General features: G+C 50.8%; 1 protein-coding gene across 8 annotated transcripts in view; it reads left to right on the top strand.

The window, feature by feature from the left end:
- GFRA2 (GDNF family receptor alpha 2) overlaps window positions 1–25305 on the top strand; it is a 96904-nt gene that overhangs the window by 23511 nt on the left and 48088 nt on the right. For all 8 annotated transcript variants that reach the window (XM_047091385.1, XM_047091390.1, XM_047091384.1 and 5 more), the window contains exon 4: window positions 7873–8227. In XM_047091385.1, coding sequence (XP_046947341.1) covers window positions 7873–8227 — 355 coding nt within the window. The remainder of the gene's footprint in view (window positions 1–7872; window positions 8228–25305) is intronic.

Here is a 25305-nt window from a genome sequence, read left to right as displayed (position 1 = left end):
TATTCAGCATCTGACCCATCCTGTTGGTTTTCTAAGTTATTTGCCGAATGGGCTCAGTTTTTGACATCTTTGTAGTTACCACTCTACCTAGACCACCACCTGTGGCTTCTTCTTTTACTTTTGCTTCATTAAGGAAGCTCCAGCCACTTTATGGTTCCTTTTGCCTATGAACACACCAAGGTCATGCTTGTCTCAGGACCTTTGCACCTGCTTTTCCTTTTGCTTGGGATTCTCTTACTTTGGATTTTTTGCACATTTTACTCCTGCCCATCATTCTATCTCAACTTGGATGTTACCTCCTAGGACAGCCCCTTCCAGACCCCAGTCATTCTCTTCTGAATTTCCTTATGTATTTTCTTCATGGCACTTATCAGCACTTTATTTTTGTTTTTAATTTTTTTAATGTTTATTTATTTGTGTGAGAGAGAGACACACACACAGTGCAAGTGGGGGAGGGACAGAGAGAGGGAGACACAGAATCTGAAGCAAGCTCCAGGCTCTGAGCTGTCAGCACAGAGCCCGATGCGAGGCTTAAACCCACAAACTGTGAGATCATGACCTGAGCCAAAGTCGGATGCCCAACCAACTGAGCCACCCAGGTGCCCCATCAGCACTTTAAATTACCTTACTATTTATATGTTTATTACTGGTCTTTCACTAGACTGAAAGCCTCTGGAGAGAAGGGACTCTGTCTTTCCAGTTCACAGCTGGATTTCTAGAGCATGTGGTCAGTATCTGAAAATATTTGTTGACTGACAGCTGTGTGACTGACTGGCAGTTGATAGGAAATTGGGGGCTGTGCATGAAGGCAGCCGGTGTGGCTGTGACCCCTGTATATATGGGCGTGTTTCTGTGTGTATACATGCTGTGTTTGCATGGGGCCAGGGTAGACTCCTTTTAGCCTGTTTCTAAACGAGGTGGGATGGGAGCTTTCTCACTCCCTGTAGCCGTCAGAGTCTTATACTTGTGTGGGTGCCCAGGGGCTCAGTGTGGACTTGGGGCTGGACATTGCAGCTGGAAAAGGGGTTAGGGGCAAGCAACCAGGCTGGCAGACTCCTGGAAGGCCAGAAAGGGAGCAGAAACACCCGAGGACCCATTAGCCTGCAAGTATCATAGAATGGTGAGCATCTTATTTCTGTTCCCATGGGGAGAGGCCTGTTGGTTGTTAGAAAGTCTACCTTGATGAGCTTCTTGTTTGGGTAGTGGGGGGGGGGGGGTGAAGCCCCAGAAGGCATGCTCTACAAATTGCCTTCTGCTGAGGGTGGGCTTGGTAAATGGTGTGCTGGGTGGGATGTGTGCATATTTGAGGAATGGGCATTGGCAACTCAGCCTGTGCTCCAAGTCAGTGGTTCTGCAACTTTGGAAGGCAGCCTCAGAGTCACAGGGCAGCTTGTGAAATCCAGTTTCTTAGGGACCAGCCATAGAGCTCTTGACAGAAAGGCATGGGGCCTGTGCATTTGTGTGTAACAGGCACTTCAAGTAACTCAACCAATGCAATGAAATTTAAGAACCTTGACTGTAAATCAGTTACTTCCCTCCCACTGACCAGACCAACCAGACTGACCAGGCACACTGCTGAGGGAATGGGAGATGGGCATAAGAATAAATACTTTGATTTTATTTTGTTTAATTAATTATTTTTATTTTAGAGAAAGACAGAGTGTGTGAGTGGGGGTGGGGCAGGGAGAGAAGGAGAGGGAGAGAATCCCAAGCAGACTCCATGCTGTCAGCACAAAGCCCGATGCGGGGCTCAATCCCATGACTTGAGCCCAAATCAAGAGTCAGATGCTCAACCAACTGAGCCACCCAGTGTTGTTATTTTAATAGCAGTGCATTTTAACACATAGTAGAAAAATGCAGAACTAACATAGATGTTATCATTTAGGACAAATCCGGGTAGGTATTTAAAAATTTAAAAAAGTGAGTCAATTGAGAAATTTAAAGATTTCATTTGAGAATTAAGAGATTTGAAAGAGAAATTTGACTGCTGTGTGGTGAGCCCATCTCCATATGGTGTCACACGGATATTTTAAAGATACCAGTTTGACGATCCAGGGACACATGGTCTTTGGCTCAGGGGAGCCCCCCTGGAGGGAAGAGGGGAGGTGGGTGAGGCTTCGCTGGGGTGAGGGAGCCCTTCTGCAGTTGTTTCCTGGCCCTGCTGTCACGGAGGGACAGGAAGGGAAGGGCGTGAAGGGCGTGAAAAAGCCAAGCCGTGTCCCCAGGGGCTGGAGCTGGGAGGCTGAGTTCACTGCGGTTTTGGAAAAGTACCAGGCATGGTTCAATCCCCACTCACACACCCTGAGGCAGCTGTTTCTCATCTACTCCTTGGCCCAGCTGGGCTCCTCTCCGCAGGCGTGGGAGACCCGCGTGGGTAGGAGCAGAGTGAGTGTGGAGAGCTGGCTGGCCCAGGCCTACAATGAACTTCTAGTTCCTGGGTCCTTCTCAGCTCCTGTGTGGTCTCTGCGGGGGATGGAGGGGTGGGGTAGCAGGGGCCTCCCTCCCTGCCCTTTGCACATTTTAGTTCAGGGGCTCAGGCCCACACTGGGTGAGGCTGTTGTTTGCAATCCAGCATTTCTCCTTCCTCCCCCAGTAGGGGTTCCTGAAGAGAAAACAAAGCCTTCTGAACCCATGGGAGAGGCGCTTAGTGGTGAAAGAGAGATAGTGGATGTGGGAAGGGGCTGTCTGGTGGGCTTGCCTTCCCCCGGCACATATTTCCTCACTGGTAGGGAAAGCCGTGCTTGGGCCAGCTTCTGGGTCCGTTCTCCACAGGGCCGGTACCTGCTCAGGGAGGATCAGAAGGGGCATCTTCCCTGTAACTAGGCAATTGCTGTTACTGTTGCCACATTTATTGTTTTTTTTTTTTTTTTTTCTAGGAAATTTACCAAGTTTTGGCCCAGGGGTTTACATTTCCCACCCCCCTAGCACAAGCTTTCACTATTCAGACTACAAATGGAAGGCACTGAGGCTGTAATTACAGCGGCATTAGCTCAGGAACACGCTGAGAGGAGCAGGAACAGGGCACCTGGGGAACCTAAAAGCAGCCGCGGGCCTAAATTAGCTGCTGCTCCGCGTGCGATGTCGCCCTGCTCTTCTTTGGGGGCCCCCTCCATCCTCACTCTCTGCTCTCCTCCACCTCCGCCCCAGGCTGCTTTGCTTGCTCTTCCCCTCTGCCTGCCAGCATCCTGACAGGTGCAAGAAACACAGAAGAACAACCTGGCTGGTGTAGAGGTGGTGCCCCCAGAATAGCCTTTGTGTGGACGTGTGTCCTTGGATCTCGATGTGGGCAGGCTGGTTTGGCTGCAGCTTAGGGGACAGCTTGGGAGGCCGCACCCCACCGGGGACAAGCCCTCGCTGTGCTCTCCTGGGCCTCACTTTCGGTCTCTGTGTCCAGGCATCCTGAATTGCTGTCAGGTCCTCCCAGCTTTTGCCCCAGCTCTTTGTTCCCTTGGCCTGGGACCCCGTTCCTACTCTTTTTGCTTCCTCTGACTCATCCTGTAGGTTCAGCCGAGATGTCACTGCTTCTGTGACCCCTGGTCTGGGCAGGATGCTTTCCTCTCTGCTGCTACAGCACCCTGACTTCCCTGATGCACAGCTTAGCACTGCCATGGGCCACTCCCCTGTCTCCAGCTGGGTCTCTGGGGAAGTGCTTGCACCTAGTAGGCCTTTAGTAAAGAGTTGAAAACCAACCTTGATTCCTTTTTGGCCTTAATCCCCCTTTTGCTTTCACAACAAGAAGAGAGGGAACTTTTTCTGCCATTCTAGGGCTGTTGTTGGCAGGGTGTCGAGGTGAGGTCCAGTCTTCATCCATTGTCTCCTGACTTTCACATCTGAGTCCTTCTGGACTGGGCCCTTACATTGATACTTGATTAGACATGGCCTTGTATTGACCACTATTGCTGGCTCCACATCAGTTTGGCTTCTTTAATAGTATTAGCCAACAACTTCTAAGTACTTGTTACGTATTAGATATTGTTCTAAGTACATTTATTCTTTCACTCGTCAAATTTGCATTCAACACCTACCATGTACCAGGCATTGGGAAGTATGGATATGGCAGTAAGTACAACCAATAAAGCCCCTGCTTTCAAATGGAGTTTATATGTAACACAAACAAACAAATGACTAAGGAAGTGTATACTCTGGCAGATGGTGATGAGTTGTGGGAAAAAGAGATCAGAGAAAGGGTAAAGGGAGTGACTTCTTGTTACGTATATGGTCGGAAAGGATTCACAGATAAGGTAACATTTGAGCAGAGACCTGAAAGAAGTGAGGAAAGGTCATGGAGGAGAGCTTTCCAGGAAGCGGAAGCAGAAAGTGCGAAGGCCCTGAGGTCAGGGCACATTCCAGGAAAAGCAAGGAGGCCAGTGTGGCTGGAATGGAGGAAGTGACCAGGAGGAGGAGGTGAGGTCACATACAGCAGTGCTGGCTAACAGAAATATGAGTCATCTATGTAATTCTAAGTGTTCTAATAGCCACATTAAAAAAGTAAAAAGAAGGGGCGCCTGGGTGGCGCAGTCGGTTAAGCGTCCGACTTCAGCCAGGTCACGATCTTGCGGTCCGTGAGTTCGAGCCCCGCGTCAGGCTCTGGGCTGATGGCTCGGGCGGAGCCTGGAGCCTGTTTCCGATTCTGTGTCTCCCTCTCTCTCTGCCCCTCCCCCGTTCATGCTCTGTCTCTCTGTCCCAAAAATAAATAAAAAACGTTGAAAAAAAAAATTTAAAAAAAAAAAAAAGTAAAAAGAAGCAAGTAAAATTAATTTTAACCATACATTTGCTTAATATATTTTCAGAATATTATTGATTCAATATATAGTTAAACTAAAAAATTATTAATGAAATGCTTTATTATTTTTTTTCTTAGTGAATCTTCAAAATCTGGAGTGTATTTTCAAAATCTGGTGTGGACATCTCATTTTGGGCTTAGCAACGTTTCAGGTTCAATGGCCACATGTGGCTAGTGGCTACCATATTGGACAGCACAGATATAGGGCCTTGAAGACCAGGCCCAAGCCTCTGAATGAGGGGAAGCCATAGGAAGCTTTGAGGCCTAGGAGCATTATCTCCCTGCCTTATGTTCTAGAAGGTTCACTCCAGCTGCGATGAGAGGATTGTTTTGAGGCAGGGGGTGGGGTGGGTGCGAGGATAGAGCAGGGAGCCTAGGAAGGAGGCTCTTGCCAGGATGTGGTGATGATGGCTTGGACCACACTGGGAGCAGCAGTGGCGGTGAGAAGTGGTTGGATCCCGGATGTATTCTGGAGGTGGAACTGGTTGGTTTTTCTGACGTGGTGTGTGAATGAGAGAGGAGTCAAGGGAGTACCTAGAATTTTAGCCTGAGCTAGTGGGAGGGTGAGTTGTTTTCATACAGATGAGGGGAACTGGGGTGGGGGAGCAGCATTGGGGGGAATGTGTGGGTTTGGTTTGGGGCCTGTTAAGGTTGAGATGCAGTGTCAGCCTTTCAGGTAGAGTGGGCAAGTAAACAGGCAGCTGGACATGTGAATCTTGTACTCACAGGGAGGCTTGGCTGGGGACAAGCCATGAGTGCCCTGGGAAGTGGGTGCACATAGAGAAGAGGGGCTGAGCCCTGGAGGAAAAGGTGGATAGTTGTGAAGGTGAATGCAGGGTGGAAGCAGGAAGCCCAGTGGAGAGGGCAAGACTGTGAGGAAAGAGGGCCAGATGGGGTAACCTGCTGTGTCTAGTGTCCAGATGGGCTGAGGAGGAGGAAGCCCCAGGATCCCTGACCACTGGCAAGAGGGGGAAGCAGACGCTAGGCTGCAGTGGGTCCAGGTGCGACCAGAAGGGGAGAAAGAGATCGCTGGTATGGATGACTCCTTTGAGAGCTTTTGCTCTAAAGGAGAGCAGAAAAATAGGATTTCCTTAATGGTGGCTATATGGTCACAAGGAGGCTTTTTTCCCTTAAAGATGGGTGATATAGTAGCTGATGGGGATGATCTAGTAGACAGAGCAAAATTATCATGCAGGAGAGAGGAAAAAATGAGCTATCTCATTCACACTCACAACCATGCTATGTGGTAGGTACTATTTTGCAGATGGGGAAACTGAGGCAAAGGAAGATTCAGTCATTTGTCCAAAGCTGTACAGCTAGTAAGTAGCAGGGCCAGGAGTTGAATACAGATGGCTCAGTTCTATAACACCCAGTCTTAACTGCTATGCTACTACTTCTTGGTTTCCTAGCTACATTTGTGAGCTCTTTGAGAATGGGGCCTCCTCTTACACATTTCTGTCTGACACAGCACCTAGCCAAGAGAGGGCTGTGCAGAGGTGGGGTTTGCTAGATCTTTAATGACCAAGAGACCTGAACACCAGGAATGGTGCTGGGAATGCTGGGACACCTGGGCTGGCCACGGAAGGCGGGTGTGGGGCATGGTGTTAGCTTGCCTCAGTTTGCGTCCTTCCCACCACCTCCTAGGACCTTGCATGAAGTGGATGGTGCTCAGGAAATACTGGCTAGATGAAGAATGAGTGAAAAGGCTAAGGCTCATCCATCTTAAAACCTAAGCTGATGATTCTTCTGGTGTACACAATGTTGGCATGACCTGGTTCCTGCTCTGGTTTACCACCAGTGTGCTGGGTGGCCTTGCCCACTCACTGTGTCTGTTTCCTTAGCTGTAAAATCAAGAGGTAGGGCTAGGTGGCCTCCCATCTGGCTCTCCCCAGAATGTCTCAGGTGGGCATGTATGGGCTGGATTGCTGCCTCCCTCCAGTCTGTCATCAGGATGGACAAGAGGCACTGTGGGTGGGGTCAGCTGGCAGTGGAGGATCAGTGGTCCTTAGAAGAGCCGAGACTTGTGGGATGGGGTAGCCAGCACAAAGGGAACTTTACAGATTGTGGGAATCCTGCTTCGTGTCCAAGACATCTCACTCCAATGGCAGAGCTCAAAGCCATGGTGCTAACGGCCGAGTCCCAACATCTAGCACATGCGCCCTTTAGTTGGTTATGCGCTTAGCCTCATTAGAGTCTGAGGCTGGACTTCAGCCTCTTACCTCTACTTCCGGGGCTCCCACCTGGACCTTCCTTTTTAGGGGTTCTCCATGCTAACTAGCTGCTGTAGCACCCCTGCCATGTGGCATTTTGAAATGTGTAGGGACAGTTTTCAGTGGTCCTGTGGTGGGGGTGAGGGTGGTGGTAGTGGTGGCTGCTGAAGATGCCATGATGAGAATTGTCCCTCCCTAAATGCCAGCAGTACCCAGAGCAGAAGCCTGTTCAAGTGTGCCATTGCAGGGTGCTCAGGGGCCTGGGAGCCCATCTTGCCTCAACTGCCACTCAGTTGTGTGATCGTGAACCAGTCATTTTATTTCCCATTATCCACTTTTGTGAACAGGGCATGAACACCTACCTAGTTGCTTGCCTTTAAAAAAAAAATGTTTATTTTTTTTATTTTGAGAGAGAGAGAGAGAGAGAGCAGGCACCCGAGTCGGGGAGGGACAGAGAGAGAGGAAGAGAGAGAATCCCAAGCAGGCTCCACAGTGTCAGCAAAGAGCTGGGTGGCTTTATCTCACAAACCGTGACATCATGACTTGTGCTGGAATCAAGAGTCAGACACTTAACCCACTGAGCAACCCACTCCCCGCTAGTTGCTTGCCTTTTGGGTTGTGGTAAGTTTTAAATGAGCCTGGATTAACATTCCTCATCATCTTGACTCACCACAGGTAAGGCTGGCTATGCACCAGGTGCTGTCCTAAGCTGTGTATTCCCCCATTTTAACCCTTACTGCCTGTTGGGTGACCCGTTTCACGGAGGAGGAAACTGAGGTAGAGGGCATCTTGAACCCTGGGAGGTGTGCCCAGTGGGCCTATGGCGGTGGTCTTCCCGTGCCCCAGCAGGCCCGTGACCTCCCTTTCCTTCACCCCCAGGGACAGGGGCAGACCCGGTGGCCAGTGCCAAGAGCAACCACTGCCTGGATGCCGCCAAGGCCTGCAACCTGAACGACAACTGCAAGAAGCTGCGCTCCTCCTACATCTCCATCTGCAACCGCGAGATCTCTCCCGCGGAGCGCTGCAACCGCCGCAAGTGCCACAAGGCCCTGCGCCAGTTCTTCGACCGCGTGCCGGGCGAGTACACCTACCGCATGCTCTTCTGCTCCTGCCGAGACCGGGCGTGCGCCGAGCGCCGCCGGCAGACCATCCTGCCCAGCTGCTCCTACGAGGACAAGGAGAAGCCCAACTGTCTGGATCTCCGCGGCGTGTGCCGCACCGACCACCTGTGCCGGTATGCCCGCCCGCAGCCCCCGCTCCGCGCTCCCGGGCCCCGGCGTGCGCGCGCAGACACCTGCCGTCCGCTTGCTCGTTCTGACCCGCGTTTACGGTTTGTCTGCCTTCTCTGTGTTCACTCGTGCTTAGCACTGTGGGAATCCACGGTGAACAACCCAGCGAGCATAGAATTTCATAGACCCTAGAGCCTGCTGGGCTGAGAAGGGACCTTCAGTGAATTTGGCCCCACTCCTGAAGGAAACCGCCACCTCATGTCCCATTGAGGTCATGTGGCGGGCAGGATGGGGCTCTCCTAAATCGCAGAGGCAGCTTCTTACACACGGAGAGCAGAGCCATTCTGGTGCTGGGGCAGGGTGTGGGTTCGAGTCTGACTGCCCAGGTTTGACTTTTCTACTTACTAGCTGTGTGACTCGGAGCAAGTTGTAAAAATTTCCCGAGTCGCTGCCATTCCTTCACCTGTAAACAGGAGTAAAAATGTCCACATTTGGTTATTGTGAGGATTAGGTGACATGATGTGTGTCAGAAGCTTAGCACAGAGCCTGGTGTATACTCCATTTTGATAAGCATAGCCTGATTATTAGCAAGGTTTTTTTCGGTTGTCATTACTGTGAGTTGAAATTTGCTTCTGTATAGTTCTTATGTCTTCCCTGTTTGTTGTTAAGCATTTGTTGAGTCCCTGTTGCACCCAGTGCTCAGTTCTAAGACCTGGGTGTGAGAGGTGAACATTGTGCTCTCTGAGGAGCAGCCTGTCCAGAAGGGGACACAGACAAAGCAGGGATCCCAGTGCAGTGGCTCTCAGATGAGGCAGCATGGGGTAGGGACATCTGCTTTAGTCTGGGGCTCTAGAGGAGGGGGCCTTGAGCTAAACCTTGAAAAATGAGAAGGTGAAAGCCAGGGAATGTGTCAGCTGGAAAAGCATATGCAAAAGGCTGGAGGGTAGGAGAGAACCTGGCCTCATGGGGAACTGCAGATGGTGGGTGCACATGGAGTGTGGGTTGTGAGGTGGGGAGGCCACAGGTGGGGCTGCTGCAGAAATAGAGGCCATGGTGGTGCAGAGATATTCAGAGATTGCTTACTGTGTCCTGGATGCTGGTTTATTATATGGTTTGTCTAATTTAATTCTCACAACAAAACTACCGGGTAGATAACTATTATCGTCTTTATCTGTCAAAAGAGGAAATAGAGACATAGAAGGTATCTTGCCTAAGGTCACACAGCTCATACATTTCAGAGCTGGGATCCATCCATCCACACTGCTTTTTCCAGTGTAGCATCCTGGACTGGACTCAGATAGTGGCTGTAGGGATGAACAGAAGTGTATCATTTCAGATATGATTGGTAAGTAGACTTGACAGGACTGGGTGATTGGTTGAAAGTTCCCTGGAGGCAGAAGTCATTTCTGTTTTGTTTACTCCATACCTCGTCCTACACGTAAAGCCTGGCACATGGTGAGCACTCCACAGACATTTCTTGAATGGATTAAATGAACGGTGACCACTATGTTTCCTAGTTAAGTAATTATGGGATGAAGGAGCCATTCAGTGTATGGGGGGGGGGGTTTGGGTGTGTAGCATTTGAGGTGCCTGGAGGACCATTGCCATGCCCCAGGCAATGTCTGGGGCATGCTCAGTAAAGAGGCTGGAGTGGAGAAGTGGGTTTGGGAGTTGCTGGGCACCTCATTGGTGATTAAAGCCCCAGCAGTGAGTGAAATGGTGCAGGGTGGATTGGTGGAGCCCAAGAGGGAGTCTAGGCTGGAGAGGCCTACAGATTTGGGCATCCTCAGTGTTTAGGTGATGAGAGAAGCCTTTGGTATGGATAGTGAGGCAGAACTCTTCTGGAAATACCATTTATTCAGGGAGGGGCAAAGGAAGTGGGGCTTGTGGCAGGGAGGCTTGGAGGGTGGAAGGATAGCCAGGAGGAAGTGGGCCAGAATCCAGGAGAGAGGGGTTCCTGAGGGAGGGGGTGACTGAGACATGGTGCCTCATGGTGTGTACATGTGTGTACAAGAGAGTGTGTGAGTGTGCCTGTGAGGAAGTGTGAGAGTGTTCGTGGGGGGGGGCGTATGGATGTGTGTGAGTTTGAGAGTGCATGAGTGTGAGAGGGAGTGTGAGTGAGTGAGTGACGGGTGGAAACCAGCTGTAGTTGGTTCAGGCATGGCAGGAGGCAGAAGTGGAGGCAAACCCTCATGTTGAGGACATGCACGCACAGGAGAGAGAGAGAGACACACACACACCCCGTGATAGAGGCTGCAGGGGGAAGAGAGGCCTCTTTCTACCATGGGAGTGCCGGTGGGGGGGGGAGCGTGTTCAATGAAGGGGAAGTGCTGTTTTGGTTTGGAAAACAAGCACTGCCTGAGTTCAGAGACAGGCCTGATCCCAAGAGCTCGCTGCAGGGCTTGGGAAAGCTGTGAAGATGGTAGGCTTTTCTCTTTTGCTTACTTAAAAAAAATAGGCCTTGTCACTTACAGACACTGATTGAGGTGATTTAAAACAAACCACACATACAACAAGAGGATGGTTAGAGGCAGAAACCCAGGGCCCTGCAAAGGAAGTCGGGAGCCAGTGCCTCAAGTGTGTGATCTAGCAGTCACTGAGCTGGAGCTCTGTGCCTCGTGGTGGCTGGGGTAAAGTGGGACCATGATGGCCCACACGAGTTCCAGAGCACACTGGAAGGGAGCGTGGTAGTTCTTGAATGGACATAACATCCTCTCCTTCTTCTAAGTGCTGACATGACCCACCAGGCTGTTACACATAGTGTATGTGGAATGACAGATGGATTAGGAGCTGGGCCTGGGAGGGAACTGGAGGGCCAACCTGAGTCCAAGTCCAGTGACGACAGGCTGGAACATGCAGGAGCCTGTGCGCACTTGTGGGCCAGGTGCACCAAGGCCAGCGGACAAGCCGGCCTCAGCCGTCTCCATGAGGAGCGGTAGCAGACAAGCCACAAGAGCACCAGCATCCCCTTCATGAGTCCTGTGTTAAGGGAGGACAGTGTGTGTGGTTCCTCAATGTGGGGGTGGGGGAGGTCCATGGTCCTGAGTGAGAGGGGGGGAGTTGAGAGCAGGATAATTTCAGGCTTCTAGAACATCTGTGTGTGTTTAAAGAGCCGGAGGGGTTTTTTTGTTTCTTATTCCAGGGGTGGGGGAAGCCAGAAACGGGAGATGGGGATTAAGCCTCATATTGTAGAACCAGAAGGTGTGTTTCAATGAGATTAAGGGTTGAGAGAGTCTGGAATGAGGCGTCCCTGGAGCTAAGGGCTGACAGCCTCTGAGAGGCACTAAGCCAACTGGAGGAGGCTCCATGCAACAGGACATAAATTTAGACAGCGATTGCAGGACCTGCCAACAGTGCAGTCTCTAGATGTTTGAATTCGGTCAAGTGTTGAAGTTCTAGGTGCTCCAGGATGAGGTGACAGGGTGAGCTCTTGGTCTAGAACCGGGCATTCCTCTAACCCTCCCTGCCCAGCTCCCATTCCTGAACAGATTTAAAGTGTGGTCCTGAAAGTGGTAGGACAGGGCTGAAGGAGGATCTGCATCCAGGATGGGGCTGGCAGGGCCTGGGGGTTATAAAAGCCTGGCCAGGTGTTCTCTGGGGAGCTTTGCCTATGACTCAGAGCTGAGGCTTGAGGTACACTGGGGCGAAACAGATTGATAGGCGGTGGGTAGAAGTGGTCACCGTGGTCACCCTAGAGCTGGCAGACCTGCCCCTGGTCTCCTGAGTGGTCCCGGGTGGGCCATTTCACTCCTCATGCCCTTGGTTTCTTCACTGATCACATAGGGATGCTCACCAGTCTGCAAGGACCCTTCCCAGGTCTGTGAGTCTGGGTTTGGGGGCAGCTTTCTCCTCCTGCGCCTCCACTTGAGGTATATTTCTGGGAAGATGAGCTCTTGGCACAAGAGAATACAACAGAGACCCCTTGTTGGGGTAGAAGGCATGGGAGGGCAGATTTGAAGGACCTAGGGACAGGCCTGGAAGGGGAGGAGTTGATGTTTTTCCATGTTCTTGCAAGCCTGACTTACGGACCCATGGACCCTTTCCCCATGTCACGGAGGAGCCCAGGAGGTGATGGGTGGCTGGAGGGGGGCATGAAGAGAAGAGGTAGCCCAGACTTTGTTCTCCATATGCCTAGGGAGAAGCACCCTCCCTTTCTTGCCTAGCATTGGATCCTTCCAGGTTTCTGCCCTCCAAGATAGGCACCACAGGTGGAAATCTTTACTGTGAAATGGGTGAGCTCAGTGCCATGTCGTTTGGATCAGGAAACGGAGACCCCAAGCCTTCCTTTCCTGGTCACTTTAATGGACAAAACTGGCTTTGATGGGGATCATGGGAAAGCTTCTTTGGGCTGACTCTTGGAGAATGAGGCTCTTGCTGGCAGGCATCTCTTGGGACATGCCTGGTGCTCCAGTGCTATAGCACCCAGTCCTCACTTTGCTAAGCCTGCCTGGCCCCCTTCGCTTTCCTGCTGGGGGAGTTGGGGCCTGGCTATGCTTCTCTCCGAGTGAATCTTGGCCCAGGATTCCTGGGGGACAGCTCTGCCAGAGCCCACCTCAACTGGCACTGCATTAAAGCAAGTCTGTTGATCTGCTTTGTGGCATACCCAGGGGCAGGCCTTGTACATCCCCAGTGTGATATTTAACAGACTCCACTGTGCTGTCTTATGAAATGTCACTAAACACAAGGTGTTGGGGTTTGAAGAAGCCTTTGGTTAAACAAGGACATCTCTGTGCTGGGGCCAGGGTTTATGGGAAGCACTTCTGAATCCTCCCCTGACTCTTTGGACCAGGATCAGCGTGGAAGCTTCCTGCTCCCTGGCTCCAACTGGCCCTGAATTTGAATGCTCTGTCTCTGGCTTTTGTCTGGTTTGTATCCCATGAGCCTTTAGAGCTGTAAACTTAAGTCCAGGAGAGGCTTTTCCTTTAAAAGTCTTCTGATACAGAGTCTGGAAAGCCCAGAGAATCTCTTGGAGTGAATCCATGGAATTTGGCTGAATTCTCTCACCCTAGCCCCCCAATGGGCCATGACCTACTTTTTTTTTTTAACACAATCTTCTGATGTCTACTCTCCGCTTATACTTATTGCAAGGACAGTCTGGATTGTGTGTGTGTGTGTGTGTGTGTGTGTGTGTGTGTGTGTGTGTGTATGTGCTGTATGTGCCTGGGAAGCTGTGGGGAGGATGGTTATGTTGTCCTGTAAACTGTGTCCCTTTCAGGCCTCATTTAGAAGAGGCCCTCTGAAATGCCCTGTTCCTCTTGGTCTGCCAAGAGGATATAAATAACTCGGTGCTGGCCCTGTGCCATGTCCTGGGCTGTAATTTAACCTCTGGGTGCTGAGGATGTGTATAAATAGATTCCAGCCTGGGGCTGCCCTGGCTGCCTGGGCCCCCTGTGCAGTGGACACTGTCCTTGTCCAGGAGGACTGCCGGGAAGGCAGAGGGGCTGGGGACCCCGTCCCTCCCCCCCTCCCCCCCCCCCCCAATCAAGGTTGTCCACAGGGAGCGGGGAGGAGTCTCTTCAGCAAGCTCAGCCTCTTGCCTCACTGGGGCATGTCTGGGGATGTAGGCAGTGTATATGGACAGGTTTGCATTTGATTCGTGGCTCCTTGGGGTGGTCCCTCAGCTTCCTTTGGACTCTGTAGAATCTGTTGACTGATGCTTTCAGCGAGTTATCTCCATAAACAGCAGCAGGTGATTATTTGCATGGGGTGAATGAGCTCTGGGGCTTCTAAGCCTTCACTTCTTTTAAAAGAGGGTCTGGAATATCTTGAAATCATATACAAAGTTTTGTGTGTATGTTCCAGAGAGAAATGCGTTGCTTTCATTAGATTCTTAAAGGGTTCCTTCATCTCTCAAAACTTAAGAACCTCTGCCTTGTCTAGATGGCCAGCTTGGATTGGCTGCCTGGAGGACTGTGAATGACTGATCAGCAATACCTGCTACAGGCACAGGAGGGGCACAATGGCTGCCCTGCTGGAATCCAGCCAGTGTTCCTGGGCCCAGTGGGTCACCTGGAGCAGGAGGAATGCAGGTCTTAGGGCCATTGCTTTATTCATCTGACAACTATTTTTTTTTTTTTGACAACTATTTATTGATCATCCACTGTGGACCAGGTCTCGTACTCAGATCAGAGAGTTCTTGAAGTAGGTGGAGGTCCTTGTCCTCAGTTTGCTTATAGTCTAGCGTCAGCACTCTGTTTGTTGCCTCTGCAGTGAGAATAGAGCCACACAATAAACTAGATGATAGCATTTCCACTCAGGTTCTCTTGACATCACAGTTCTGCTCTGCTACCTACCAGGTCTCCCCTGGGTCACTTTGGTAACAGTGAGAGCAGCCATACACATGAACCTGGCTTAGGGGTCTGCCCGGTCTTGAGCAGAGCTCAGAACCCCACATCCCAGTCTACCTCCAGAGCAAAGCTGTGCCCAGGAGTGCCATGGGGTAGAGACATCATCCTCTTCCTGAAGCAAACCTAACCAGCAAGGTTGCCAGTGGAGGGAGACGCTTCGTGTGGCAGCATCCTGGGATCTTTAACCTTACCAGAGACACTGGGGATCCCATGCTGGCTCCTGCTGCTGGCCTTAGCAAGGGTCCTGCCCAAATGACTCCTCTTGGAATTTCCTGTGATACATTGAGACAAGCTGGAATTTTGAACATTATTTTACTAAGGCTCTGGGAAAATAAACACAGTGAGAAGCTGCTGCCTAGACATCTAGTTTACATCTTCCGGCTTTGCCTGCTGCAGGGGTATTAGCATGGCTGGGCAGAGAGTGCCTTTAACCTTTCCCATCCAGGCTAACTCTCTGGGCATCTGGGCTGCATAAAGCTTACGCCCCACAGAGATGTGGTGGTGCACCCCTTGTCTAGCTAAGGTCCCCTTTTGCAGAGTTCTGCACAAGAACCCCTCCAGTACTGGATGATTGGCAGGAGGAATGACCCATCTGGGAGAGATGCCATTATGCAGAGAGGATCAGAATATAAACCAGTAAGGTCTGTTCCTACCATAGGCATTACCTACGCTTGTGTGTGTGTTTGCTTAGATGGGACCAGGGCACACTTTCAGCTGCCATCATCTTGGTTGTGCCCTAGGATCCTTGATTATTTCCACTTCCACTCATTGATATGAGCTGTCTACTGGCTTGCTACTTAATATCTTAGGGTTCTAGGCTCTAACAAAATTCCATAGAAGGGGATGGGGTGCTGAAACAGCAAACATCTTCTCACAGTTCTGGAGGCTGGAAGTCTGAGATCAGGGTAGCAGCATAGTTGAGCTCTTGGTGAGGGTCATGTCCTCAAGTGGCCTTCCTTGGAATGTGCACGCAGAGAGAGATCTGGTGTCTCTTCCTTTTTATATAAAGGCACAAATTCCATCATGGGGGTTCTACCCTCATGATCTAATTACCTCTTGGAAACTCTACCTCCAAATACCATCACACTGAGGATCAGGGTTTGAACATATCAGTTTGGAGGGACATGAACATTCAGTCTATAGCATGAAGACTTACCCTTCATTCAAAGCCTGTTTGGTCCCCATCTCCTAGCTATGTCTTCTACTGATGCTTTCTAGAACTTTGCTGTATACTTCATGTGGCACTGATCACATGACTTTCCTTTAGCACTGTGTCTCCCTAGTTAGGTCTCTGGTTTTGTTGTATTTTTATGTTACTACTCTGTTGACTTATTTAACAAATATTTATTGTATGTCAGGCACTGTGCTAGGCATGAGAACATGATAGAGATGGTCCCTGCACCCCTGGAGCTTATATAGTCTGATGGAGGAAATAGGAGTAAACAGATAAATATATAATTAACATTTGCAAAATGAGCAGGATGTAGAAATAGAGGATAATGGGGAAGGAGGGGAGAGCTACTTGGACAGGGGGCCGGGACAAATTTATCTGAGGAGGCGACATGTAACGGAGACATGACAAACGAGAAGCCATAGGTAAGACAAATGGGGGAGAACATTTCACGCAGAAGAAATAGCATGTGCAGAGGTTTGGAGGAGTGGGGGGTTTGCATTGCTGGGGAAATGAAAGAAAGCTGGCATGGCTGGAGCAGAAGGGACTCCGGGGGAGAAGAGCAGGAGGAAGTGGAGGGGGCAGGCAGTGCCAGGTCACACAGGGCCTTGCAGGCCACGGCAAGGAGTTTGGGTTTTGTTGTAGATTGAAATGTAGTTGACATACAACATTACATGAGTTTCAGGTACATGACATAATGATTTGACAGTTCCATACGTTATGCAGTGTTCATTATGGTAAGTGTAGTCATCCTGTGTCACCACACAAAGTTACTACAATATTATTGACCATATTCCCCATGCTGTACATTACACCCCCATGACATATTTGTTTTATAACAAGGAATTTGGATTTTTTTCTGAGTGCAATTAAAGGAAGCTTTGAATCCAGCTAGTGACATTATTTAAATTGGGATATGAAAAGATGACTCTGGCTACTGTGTGGAGACCCAAGGGAGGGGGCAAGAATGGTCTCAAGCAGCCTGGGAGGTGGTTATCCTAGTATCACCAGACCAGAGGTGATGGCAGCTCAGGCCAGGGGGTGTCTGTGTGTAGAGAGATAAGTGGGCTGATGTGTGATGTTTGGAGATAGAAATGATATACCTTGATGTTGGAGTGAGGAGATGAAGGAATTCCAGGGTAACCTGCTGGCTTATGGCTTGAGCAGCTTGGTGTGTGACTGTGCCATTTTCTGAGATGGTGAAGGCTTGGATGGGAGATAAATCAGGAATTCCATTTTAGGCATGTTAATTTTGAGATGCCTTGGAGACATTCCTATCTGGAGCTTGACTGGGGTTATAAATTCTGAGGGTCATTAGCATATTTCTGGTATTCAAGGCTAGGGCAATGGACAGGGCCCCCCAGGGAGAGGCTGGCCTGGGCGGAGGCACTGAGAATGTGCCTGGCACCTGTAAGTGTCTGGTAAGGGGTTGGTGGTGTTATTATGATGTCCCAGGAGTCAGAAGGAGGTTTTTGAGAAAGAGGGAGTGGACGGCTGTGCCAGATGCTATTGAGAAGTCCAGAAAGATGAGGACACACAGCTGACCATTGGATTTGGGAAAGTGGAAGGCACTGGTGACTTCTTCCACAGCAGTTTGGGTGAAGAGGTGATTACAGAAGCTTGATCAGAGCCATAGAAATGTTTGTCAGTTGGTTGGTCAGAGCTTCCTGGGAAAGATCCTCAAGGAAAGGGAGTGCGTGCAGTGTAGAGAGTTGCTCATCTGCCTGTTCAGTGAAGAAAGGGCCAAGGAGAACCCAATGCTGGTATGGCTTTGACAAGTGTAGGGTGGGGGTAATTGCCACCGTGAGCACTCTCAGGCACCCTGCCATAACACCCTGTAGGTCCTAGGGCCACACCCTTGGCCAGGGTCAGTCTGTGATCCTGAGGCTGCCCAGCCTTGAAGATACAGTGTATGGTGTGGGCCCCATGTGCCTGATGGTCTTTGATGTGGACACATACACTGCAATGTGATTAGGACTCCAAACATCCCACCTTCCATGTCCTCCCTGGGCTCTGAGGGGCAATGATATGGTTGCCACTGACTCAGCTTTTCTAGTTGTGGCCAAAAGGGCCCTTAAATGTGGGAAGAGACTTTTTCTAAACCCCATGGTCTTCTGAATGACCTAGATGACCCACCCTCCTGGAGAAGATGGCCTGAGGCTGCCTGAGGAACCTTGCTTTTTCAGCCTTCTTCAGCCAGGAGGCATGCACTACAATACCAAGGAGTATTTGAGAGGTGCTCCTGGGGCTACCTGCATGGGCATTCCTCTCTGGCATTCAGGGGGCAGGATGTGGCTTTTTCCATGGTTAGCCAGGACATGTTCTTTGTCCTCCCGGGGTGGTATCCACAGGGATGAGGCAGTTCCCCTTCTTCCTAAGTAGCACTAGCCTGGTATCCTCGAGCTGGCTATCTGCCTCAGGGCCCTTTTGGAGCTTCTTAGTGGAAGACTCATAGCTCTCATACAGGTGATTCTATTATCCCAGGGTCTCGAAGGCAAGTAAGCGTATCACACCGCTGTTGGTGCCCTTATGCAGAGTAGAACCAGGATATTGGGCTATGTATGAAGGAGTCGTAAGATACTCACTCTTCATTATGGAGCAGTAGGGAAATTTTGGGATAGCTGCTCACAGCCTGCCTTGCCCATGGTGTACTGCTTTAGTCTGGCAGGGGTCCTTCCGGGTGTGTGACTTCTCTTCCACCTGGCCCATGGCGGGTGCTCTCTGAGCACTGTGACATGCTCAAGAGAAGACTCCTCAGATGTATTCTTCACAGGGCAGCATGAAGCAGCTGGAGTCACAGTCCTAGCTTCAGATCCTCACCTAGGCAGTTGTGTGAGCTTGGGCAGGTTCGGAGCCTCACCTAGACAGCTGTGTGAGCTTGGGCAGCTTTAACATCACAGAGCCTCTGCGTTCCTCATCAAAATAAGGACAGCAACGTGATGATGCCACATTGAAGCTTGGTAACCCATTCAACAGGGCTGCTCTGGGTGCTCAGCACCCAGGATGCTCAGGTAAACCACAGGCCTGCCTTGGTACTGGCTGAGAGGTGGAGGGCTGGCCCCACTGAAGTTGGTGGGGGCCCTTGCGGAAGGAAGCTTTGGGGGATATCTGGGCTGAGTTAGAGGGGGGAATAGGTCTGTACAAGGAAGCAGGCCTCTGGTCCTTCCAGAGGGAATGCATGTGTTATAAAGTGGGGACCCTATGGAAGCACAGGGAAAGCAGTGTGATATTCTCCAGAAGAAAACAGGACATCATGAAGTCTTTTAAGGAAGAGAGTGACATGATCCTGCCAGTGTTTTGGAAAGATTTCTTTTGCTGCTGTGTACACAATGGTCTGAGAAGAGTGAAGCTGGAGACTGGGAGTCCCACTGGGACCACATTGTGATGGGGCCTGGGGTCAGGCCAAGGCACAGGGTGAGTATGGAGGGTCTGGGTCACAGACACACTTCAGAGACCTTTAGAGGTCAGTTCCAGGGGACTTTAGGATAGGGAACCAAGGGAGTGAGGAGTCCATGGTCTCTGGCTTGGTGGTCTGCTGACTGATGAAGCCATCACCCGAGAGAAGAGAGGATGAGGAAGAGGAGAAGGTCTAGGCACAGAGGGAAGAGGTCTGTTTCAAGCCTATCATCGGAAACAAGTGGAAATCCCAGTGAAGTGTTGTGTATGTGGGAATTCAGGAGAAAGACCGGGGCTTGGGATGGAGATTATGGGATTAAGTGAGGTAATGCAGAAAGAGCAGTGAGCGTGGGGCCTGGCACACAGGCACAAGGTAAACATTACTTCCTTCAAAGAGCATATAAGCTCATTTGGGGAGACAAGGCTCACACGTCTGAAAACATTAAATACGAAGAGGAGGCCCCAGTTAATTAAGTGTTGTAAGGATTAGGCTGCTTGCTGTAGGCATTCAGAGAAAGGGAGCCGTGTGGCTGGAAGAGCCACGGAGGGTGGTGTGGAGTCCCGGGTCCTGTGGCTGGGGTGGGAAGGAGGACAGGGCGCCCTAGGGGCAGAGGCTTCCAGGGGAGGGGGACAGGAGGGAGAAGCAGGACTGGGCGTGTTTGTTCCAGGCAGGAAGAAATGTGCTGCTCAGAGCAGAAGGTGCCACAGGTGAAAGAGAGTGTGTGTGCATGTATGTGCATGTGTATGCATGAGGTTGGAGCTTTTGAGATGCCCTGGGGAGACACAGAGCACATAGGGTCTCCCCCTGTCCCTCCCAGGCCTCCCACTGTGTGTTGCAATTTCAGCAGACCCAGGATTTTTCCAAATGTGTTGCTTATGAAGAGGAAGAAATAGAGTCTGGTGAAAAGGGTCCTGGATTAGGAGTTATACTAAATCCCAATACTGCTGCCGTCCTGGTACTACCTTTGTTAGTATCTGACTCTGATCTTACTGGAAACTGGGATGGGTAGTGAGTTCAGAGGTATGGACCAAGCAGAGGCTGGAGGCCCCTTGGCAAGCCTCGGATGAGTGTCTGGTTGGATGGGCTTTGTAGGTTCTTTCTGAACAGATGTGGCATGTATCTCCTGTCTCTTGGGGTCATGTGAAGAGAATGGATGAATGGATTACATGATCTAGGAGGTTCCCTCCCCTCCCCTTTCTCTTTCCTTTTTTCTCTAATTTTTATTTACTTTTAATTTATTTTTTAAAGTTTCATTTATTTTGAGAGAGAGACAGAGCATGCATGTACACACACAAAGAGCGGGGGAGGGGCAGAGAGAGAGAGAAAGAGAGGGAGGGAGAGAGAATCTTAAGTAGGCTGCATGCTGTTAGCACAGAACCTGATGTGGGGCTCACACCCGTGAACTGTGAGACGATGACCTGAGCCGAAATCAAAAGTCGGGACGCCCAACTGACTGAGCCACCAGGCACCTCTTTCCCTAATTTTTAAAGCGAAATTCACTTTACCATTTTTGCTGATTATAAAAGTGATATGCACTCACTATAACACATCATTCAAGCAAGCGTACTAAAGAAAGTAGAAATCATCGTCTTCTCTAACACCCTGAAATAAGCCATGGTAAACATTTTGGAGAAAATATACTTCCAGACTTTGTAAATCTGCATACACGTATTTTGACAAAAATGATGTCATGCAGTATGTGCTGTTTTGTGAGCTATTTTTTTTCTCTAAATATATTGTTAACATTCAGTCTTTGTTAGCATCTCCATACATACAAGCTTACCGGGTTTTAAAGGAGGTCTAGTTTTCCCTACGGGTTTGTGTCCCCAGGGATGACATACCCCACACATGTGCATTCACTCTTATGGGAAAAACTTGTATCTGGATCTGAGCCTGCCAGAAGGTAGGGGCCACTGCTTCCTAGGCCCTCAGAGGGGAGTCGGTACCAGGCAGCAAGACCCTCAGAGAGCTCTTGGGTCCCGACCTGGGACTTCCTCAGAGTCCGGGGGAGACAGGGGACTGGAATGAAGCAGTGTCTCCATGGTGGGTGTGAGTGCTTGTGGCTAGCTTCTCTTGGGTTTCGGTTGCTCTCAGTTGGAGCAGGTCATTAAGGAGAGTGCGGTCTGTTTCCTCTAACTTGTCACAGGCAGTGTGCAGGGTGAGGGCTGTAATGGAGCCAATGAGGTTTAGAATGAAACATGCCAAGGCCTCTTTAGCCACTATCCAAAGGCAAGGAAAGATGATGCCCAAAGTGGAAAATGTTAGGAATCGGTATGGGTGTTGACACCATTAAAAAACAAGCTGGCTGGTGAGGTTGAGGACAGGGGTTCGTGGGGCACTTTGGAGAGGCCTGGCAGGCTGAGCCTGGAAGGAAGGTCTGGGGCGGTGGCATATTTTCTCCACTTGGTTTTCCTAAGTGCTTTGCTTCTCTTGGGGAGTTGTAAGTAAACTAAGCAAGGATCATTGCCTGCTGCTTGCTAATCCTCCCCTAGTTCCAGCAGGGATGGGAAATCCCTGAGAAATCAACTAGTAGTTACGAAGTGGTAACCAGTGAGCTCAGAAGACCTGGGGGCCACAGCAGCAAAGGCAGTTAAGCTGCCAGCTCTCCCTGTCGAGCTGTGCTTGGAGCAGAGGTGGGCTCTCATCCCCCAGAAGGTACGCAGGGTGGGAAGAAAGCTGGGCAGGTGAACAGGTCTGGGGGACCCCTGCCTCCTCCTTCCCCCTGCTGGGAACATGTCCATAGAAGCCTGGGGAGGAGGAGACACTTTGGCCACCTCTTCTGCCTGTTTCTCCCTTTGTATTCTAGTTTCTTCAATTAAGGCCTGTGTCTCTGAGGAGGTTGGGCTGAGAGAGGGGTCCTCAGAGAGAGAACCAACCCTTAACTGGCTCAAGGGTGGGAAAGGGAGAGTCCTGGAGGTCTCCACCCACTGGTCTGAGCACCCCTCCTCTCTTCCAACTGCTTGAAGGAGGGGTGGCTTGGAGGGACCCTGGTGTGATTGTGTATAATAAGGGGAGCTGGCAGGGGTAGGGCCTTGGTTCCTATGTCTTTAGTGTTTCATAGCCTTTTTCACTATGAGAGAAAGGTGTGTTGTCTGGAAAGGTGGCAGCTATGGGCAGAGCAAGGTACTGTGCCTCCAAATGTGTCTGGGTGGAGCCCCTAAGGATCTATGAGTTCACCTGGAAACAGAGCTGCAGGAGATCGTGCAGCTCATCCCAACAAAATTTCATTTATTTATTTTTTGAGTCTACTTATTTTGAGAGAGAAAACACGAGTGGGGGAGGGGCAGAGAGAGAGAGAATCCCAAGCAGGCTCTGTGGGGCTTGAACTCAAGAACTGCGAGATCATGACCTGAGCCTAAATCAAGGTTTGGCTGTTCAACTGCCTGAGCCACCCAGGCACCCCTAACAACAAAATTTCATTTTTAGGTGCAGAAGCTGAGGTCCAGGGACATGAAATTAGCTGCCCAAAGTCACATAGCTAGGGAGTGGCAGAACCCAGGCAAAAGGTCAGGTCTTACCTCCCTGGGCAGTGCAAGGCATCTTGGCCAGGCAGTGGGTGGACTGGACAGGGAGTCAAAAACCGGGGTCCCAGACTTGGGATATGGAACATTTCTGAGTCTCAGTTTCCTTATTTAAAAGAGCATACAGAATCAAGTCTGTTGTGTCTACCTTACAAGGCTTTTGTAGAAAATGAGAGATCAGAGAAGATACTTGTAATGCTGCCAAGAACCCACCCCTGATATCCCCTCCCTGCATTCATTCATTCATTTAAATGTTTTATTTATTTTTGAGAGAGAGAGCGAGTGAGCATGAGCAGGGGAGAGGCAGAGAGAGAGGGGGACAGAGGATCCGAAGCAGGTCTGTGCCGACAGCAGAGAGCCTGATGTAGGGCTTGAACTCATGAACCGTGAGATCATGACCTGAGCCTAAGTCAGGCGCTCAGCCAACTGAGCCACGCAGGTGCCCATCCCGCATATTTAGAAGTGTGATGTGTTCGCACCCAACCCCCAGAATCCTGACCTGTAACCTGAGGAGGAAGGTGGGCAGCGATGGGGTACCGGGGAAGGAGCCGAATGTCAGGGAAAACTTTGTACTTGAGTACTTGCAAAGCCCTGGAATGGTTTTTGGCTTCTGGCCATGGGCAGAAGGTCGAAGACCACTTGGATCACAGGCTAGATCAGACCTCTGCTTCCTTCCCTCTCTTCCCAGTTCTTTCCCAGGGAGTATGTCAGACAGTCCAGAGCCCATGTAGTCCTGCCAGAAGCCCAGCCAGTCCACCGTGGACTACAGGCTGGGCAGGAAGGGGTGGGGGAGCATGGGGGTGTCCTACCAGTCAGTGCCCCCCCTTTCTTCATAAGGGCTCACACCTGCATTGCTCCTGTCCCCTGCTCCTCTCTCCCCTTTGGACCAACCTCCCGGAGGTCAATGGCAGAGAGGAGCGGGGGAGAAACAGAAATGATGATGACTTTGATTTTTTTCTCCTGTCGGAGCCTGGGGAGGGTGGTTGTTTTGCTTCCTGGACCTCAGCGGAGAATTCTCTGCCAGACAATCATCTTGGCGCTTTCATTGCTTTCTGATGCTCCTCTAACTGCACAGGGTCGGCTATTAAATGGTCATCAAACCTCAGCCTCTATCCCATCAATAGTCATAAAGTTGGGGAGATAAAAGCCATCAGTTTTCCATTATAGCTGAAAGCAATACTGTAGATAGCTATTTTCTGAATGCTGCAGATAGATGTATTTTAACTAGAGCAGGGTTTCTAGTGGCCCCCAGCTCAGCTGTGGGCCCTGCTGGGCCTGGGATAACCTGCCAGGTGGTTACAATGGGGTGGGGTGGGTAGCCGGGGCATTCTCTCTCCTGTCTCTTTTCTCCTTGGAGAATTGAAAGGGCACATCTTCAGGTGTGGGGTGCTGGGCAGAGGCCACGGTGGTGGGACTGTGGGCCTCAACCCTTCATTCTAACCACATACTATGGATAAATGCAGGGGTTGTAATCTACTCATTCTGATGAGAAATGACCCTCCTGAGCTCGGGCTGTGGGCAGGCCAGGGGCCGGGCCCAGGGCAGGAACCTGGTGATTTGTGGGGCTTCTGGGGAGAGTGAGGGGGTTGGGGCCAGCTGGGTCTCTGTGGAACAGGAGCGGCCACAGCCTGAGGAAGCCAGGAGACAGCTTGGGATGTGGGACCTTGGGAGGATGGCTGCTTCTGATATACAGCCCCGATAGCTTCTCACAGACCAGCAGCCATTTGGCAATGGATTTTGCAATCAAACACCTTGGCAGTGAGCAGCCATCAGATAAGTCCTCAGAATGAACTTTTCAAAGCCCTCAAACCTGGGGGCCATCCTGCCTCAGGTTCCTGAAGAATGTGGAGTTTGAGGCCCCTGACTCTGACCCATCTGCACCCCGTTGTAGGCACTCCTTCCAGGTGTCTCTGGTTGAGCCTCCCTTATCTCTGGGATGTTGCAGGGACAAGTCTCCCTTTGGGGGACTTTTTCTCATGAAACAGAAAGTGCCCCTTCATCCTAGAAGACCCCTTGGAGGTCGTCACCTCTTTGAAGCTTCTGTGTCTTCCAGGAAGGTGTGTTCTGTGGCCTGTGCTCCAACACTACTTTGTCCCAACCAGTCAGAGCTATTCTTAGGATGCATTGCACTTGTAAAGTGTGTGGATTTTACTCCACAACACTCTGGGGTCAGATCACATTTCCTGATCTTTTTAAACTAGCTCCAGCTGCCCGCTACCCACCTGGGCCAGCAGGAAATGCAATCCCAGGTAATTGAGCTTCCCCTGTCTGTGGCATGAGGGAGCCCAGCCCGGGTTTAGGTGAGGAAGCCTGAAGGGGTGGGGGATGCTGGTCTTCACCCTGTGGTGGTGTTCCTCCTGCCAGTTGCACAGTGGGCCTGGGTCTTCTAGCATCTTCTGGGCACCCCTACCCCCACAGCTATAAGCTCGACTGACTCCAGACTTGCCCGGAGAGGCCCCGCAGACACTTCCCTCAATGCCATGGGCCTCCCTGTTCAGCTGCTCCCAGTGGTCCTTCGTCTGGGCCTTAGGACGGTGTGGCCCAGGTTCCCTCCAGCCTGGGGAAGCAGCCTTCCCTCCCGCCCTGATCACCAAGCTCTGGGCATCTCCAGCTCTCAACCTGCTTTCATGAGGCATCTGAAAATAAG

Source organism: Lynx rufus, unplaced genomic scaffold, assembly GCF_022079265.1.
Source record: "Lynx rufus isolate CCGP_SWC_20201006 ecotype Redwood Valley unplaced genomic scaffold, mLynRuf1.p SCAF_3, whole genome shotgun sequence".
Classification (NCBI taxonomy): Eukaryota; Metazoa; Chordata; class Mammalia; order Carnivora; family Felidae; genus Lynx; species Lynx rufus.
This window is presented reverse-complemented; position numbering and strand designations above follow the sequence as displayed.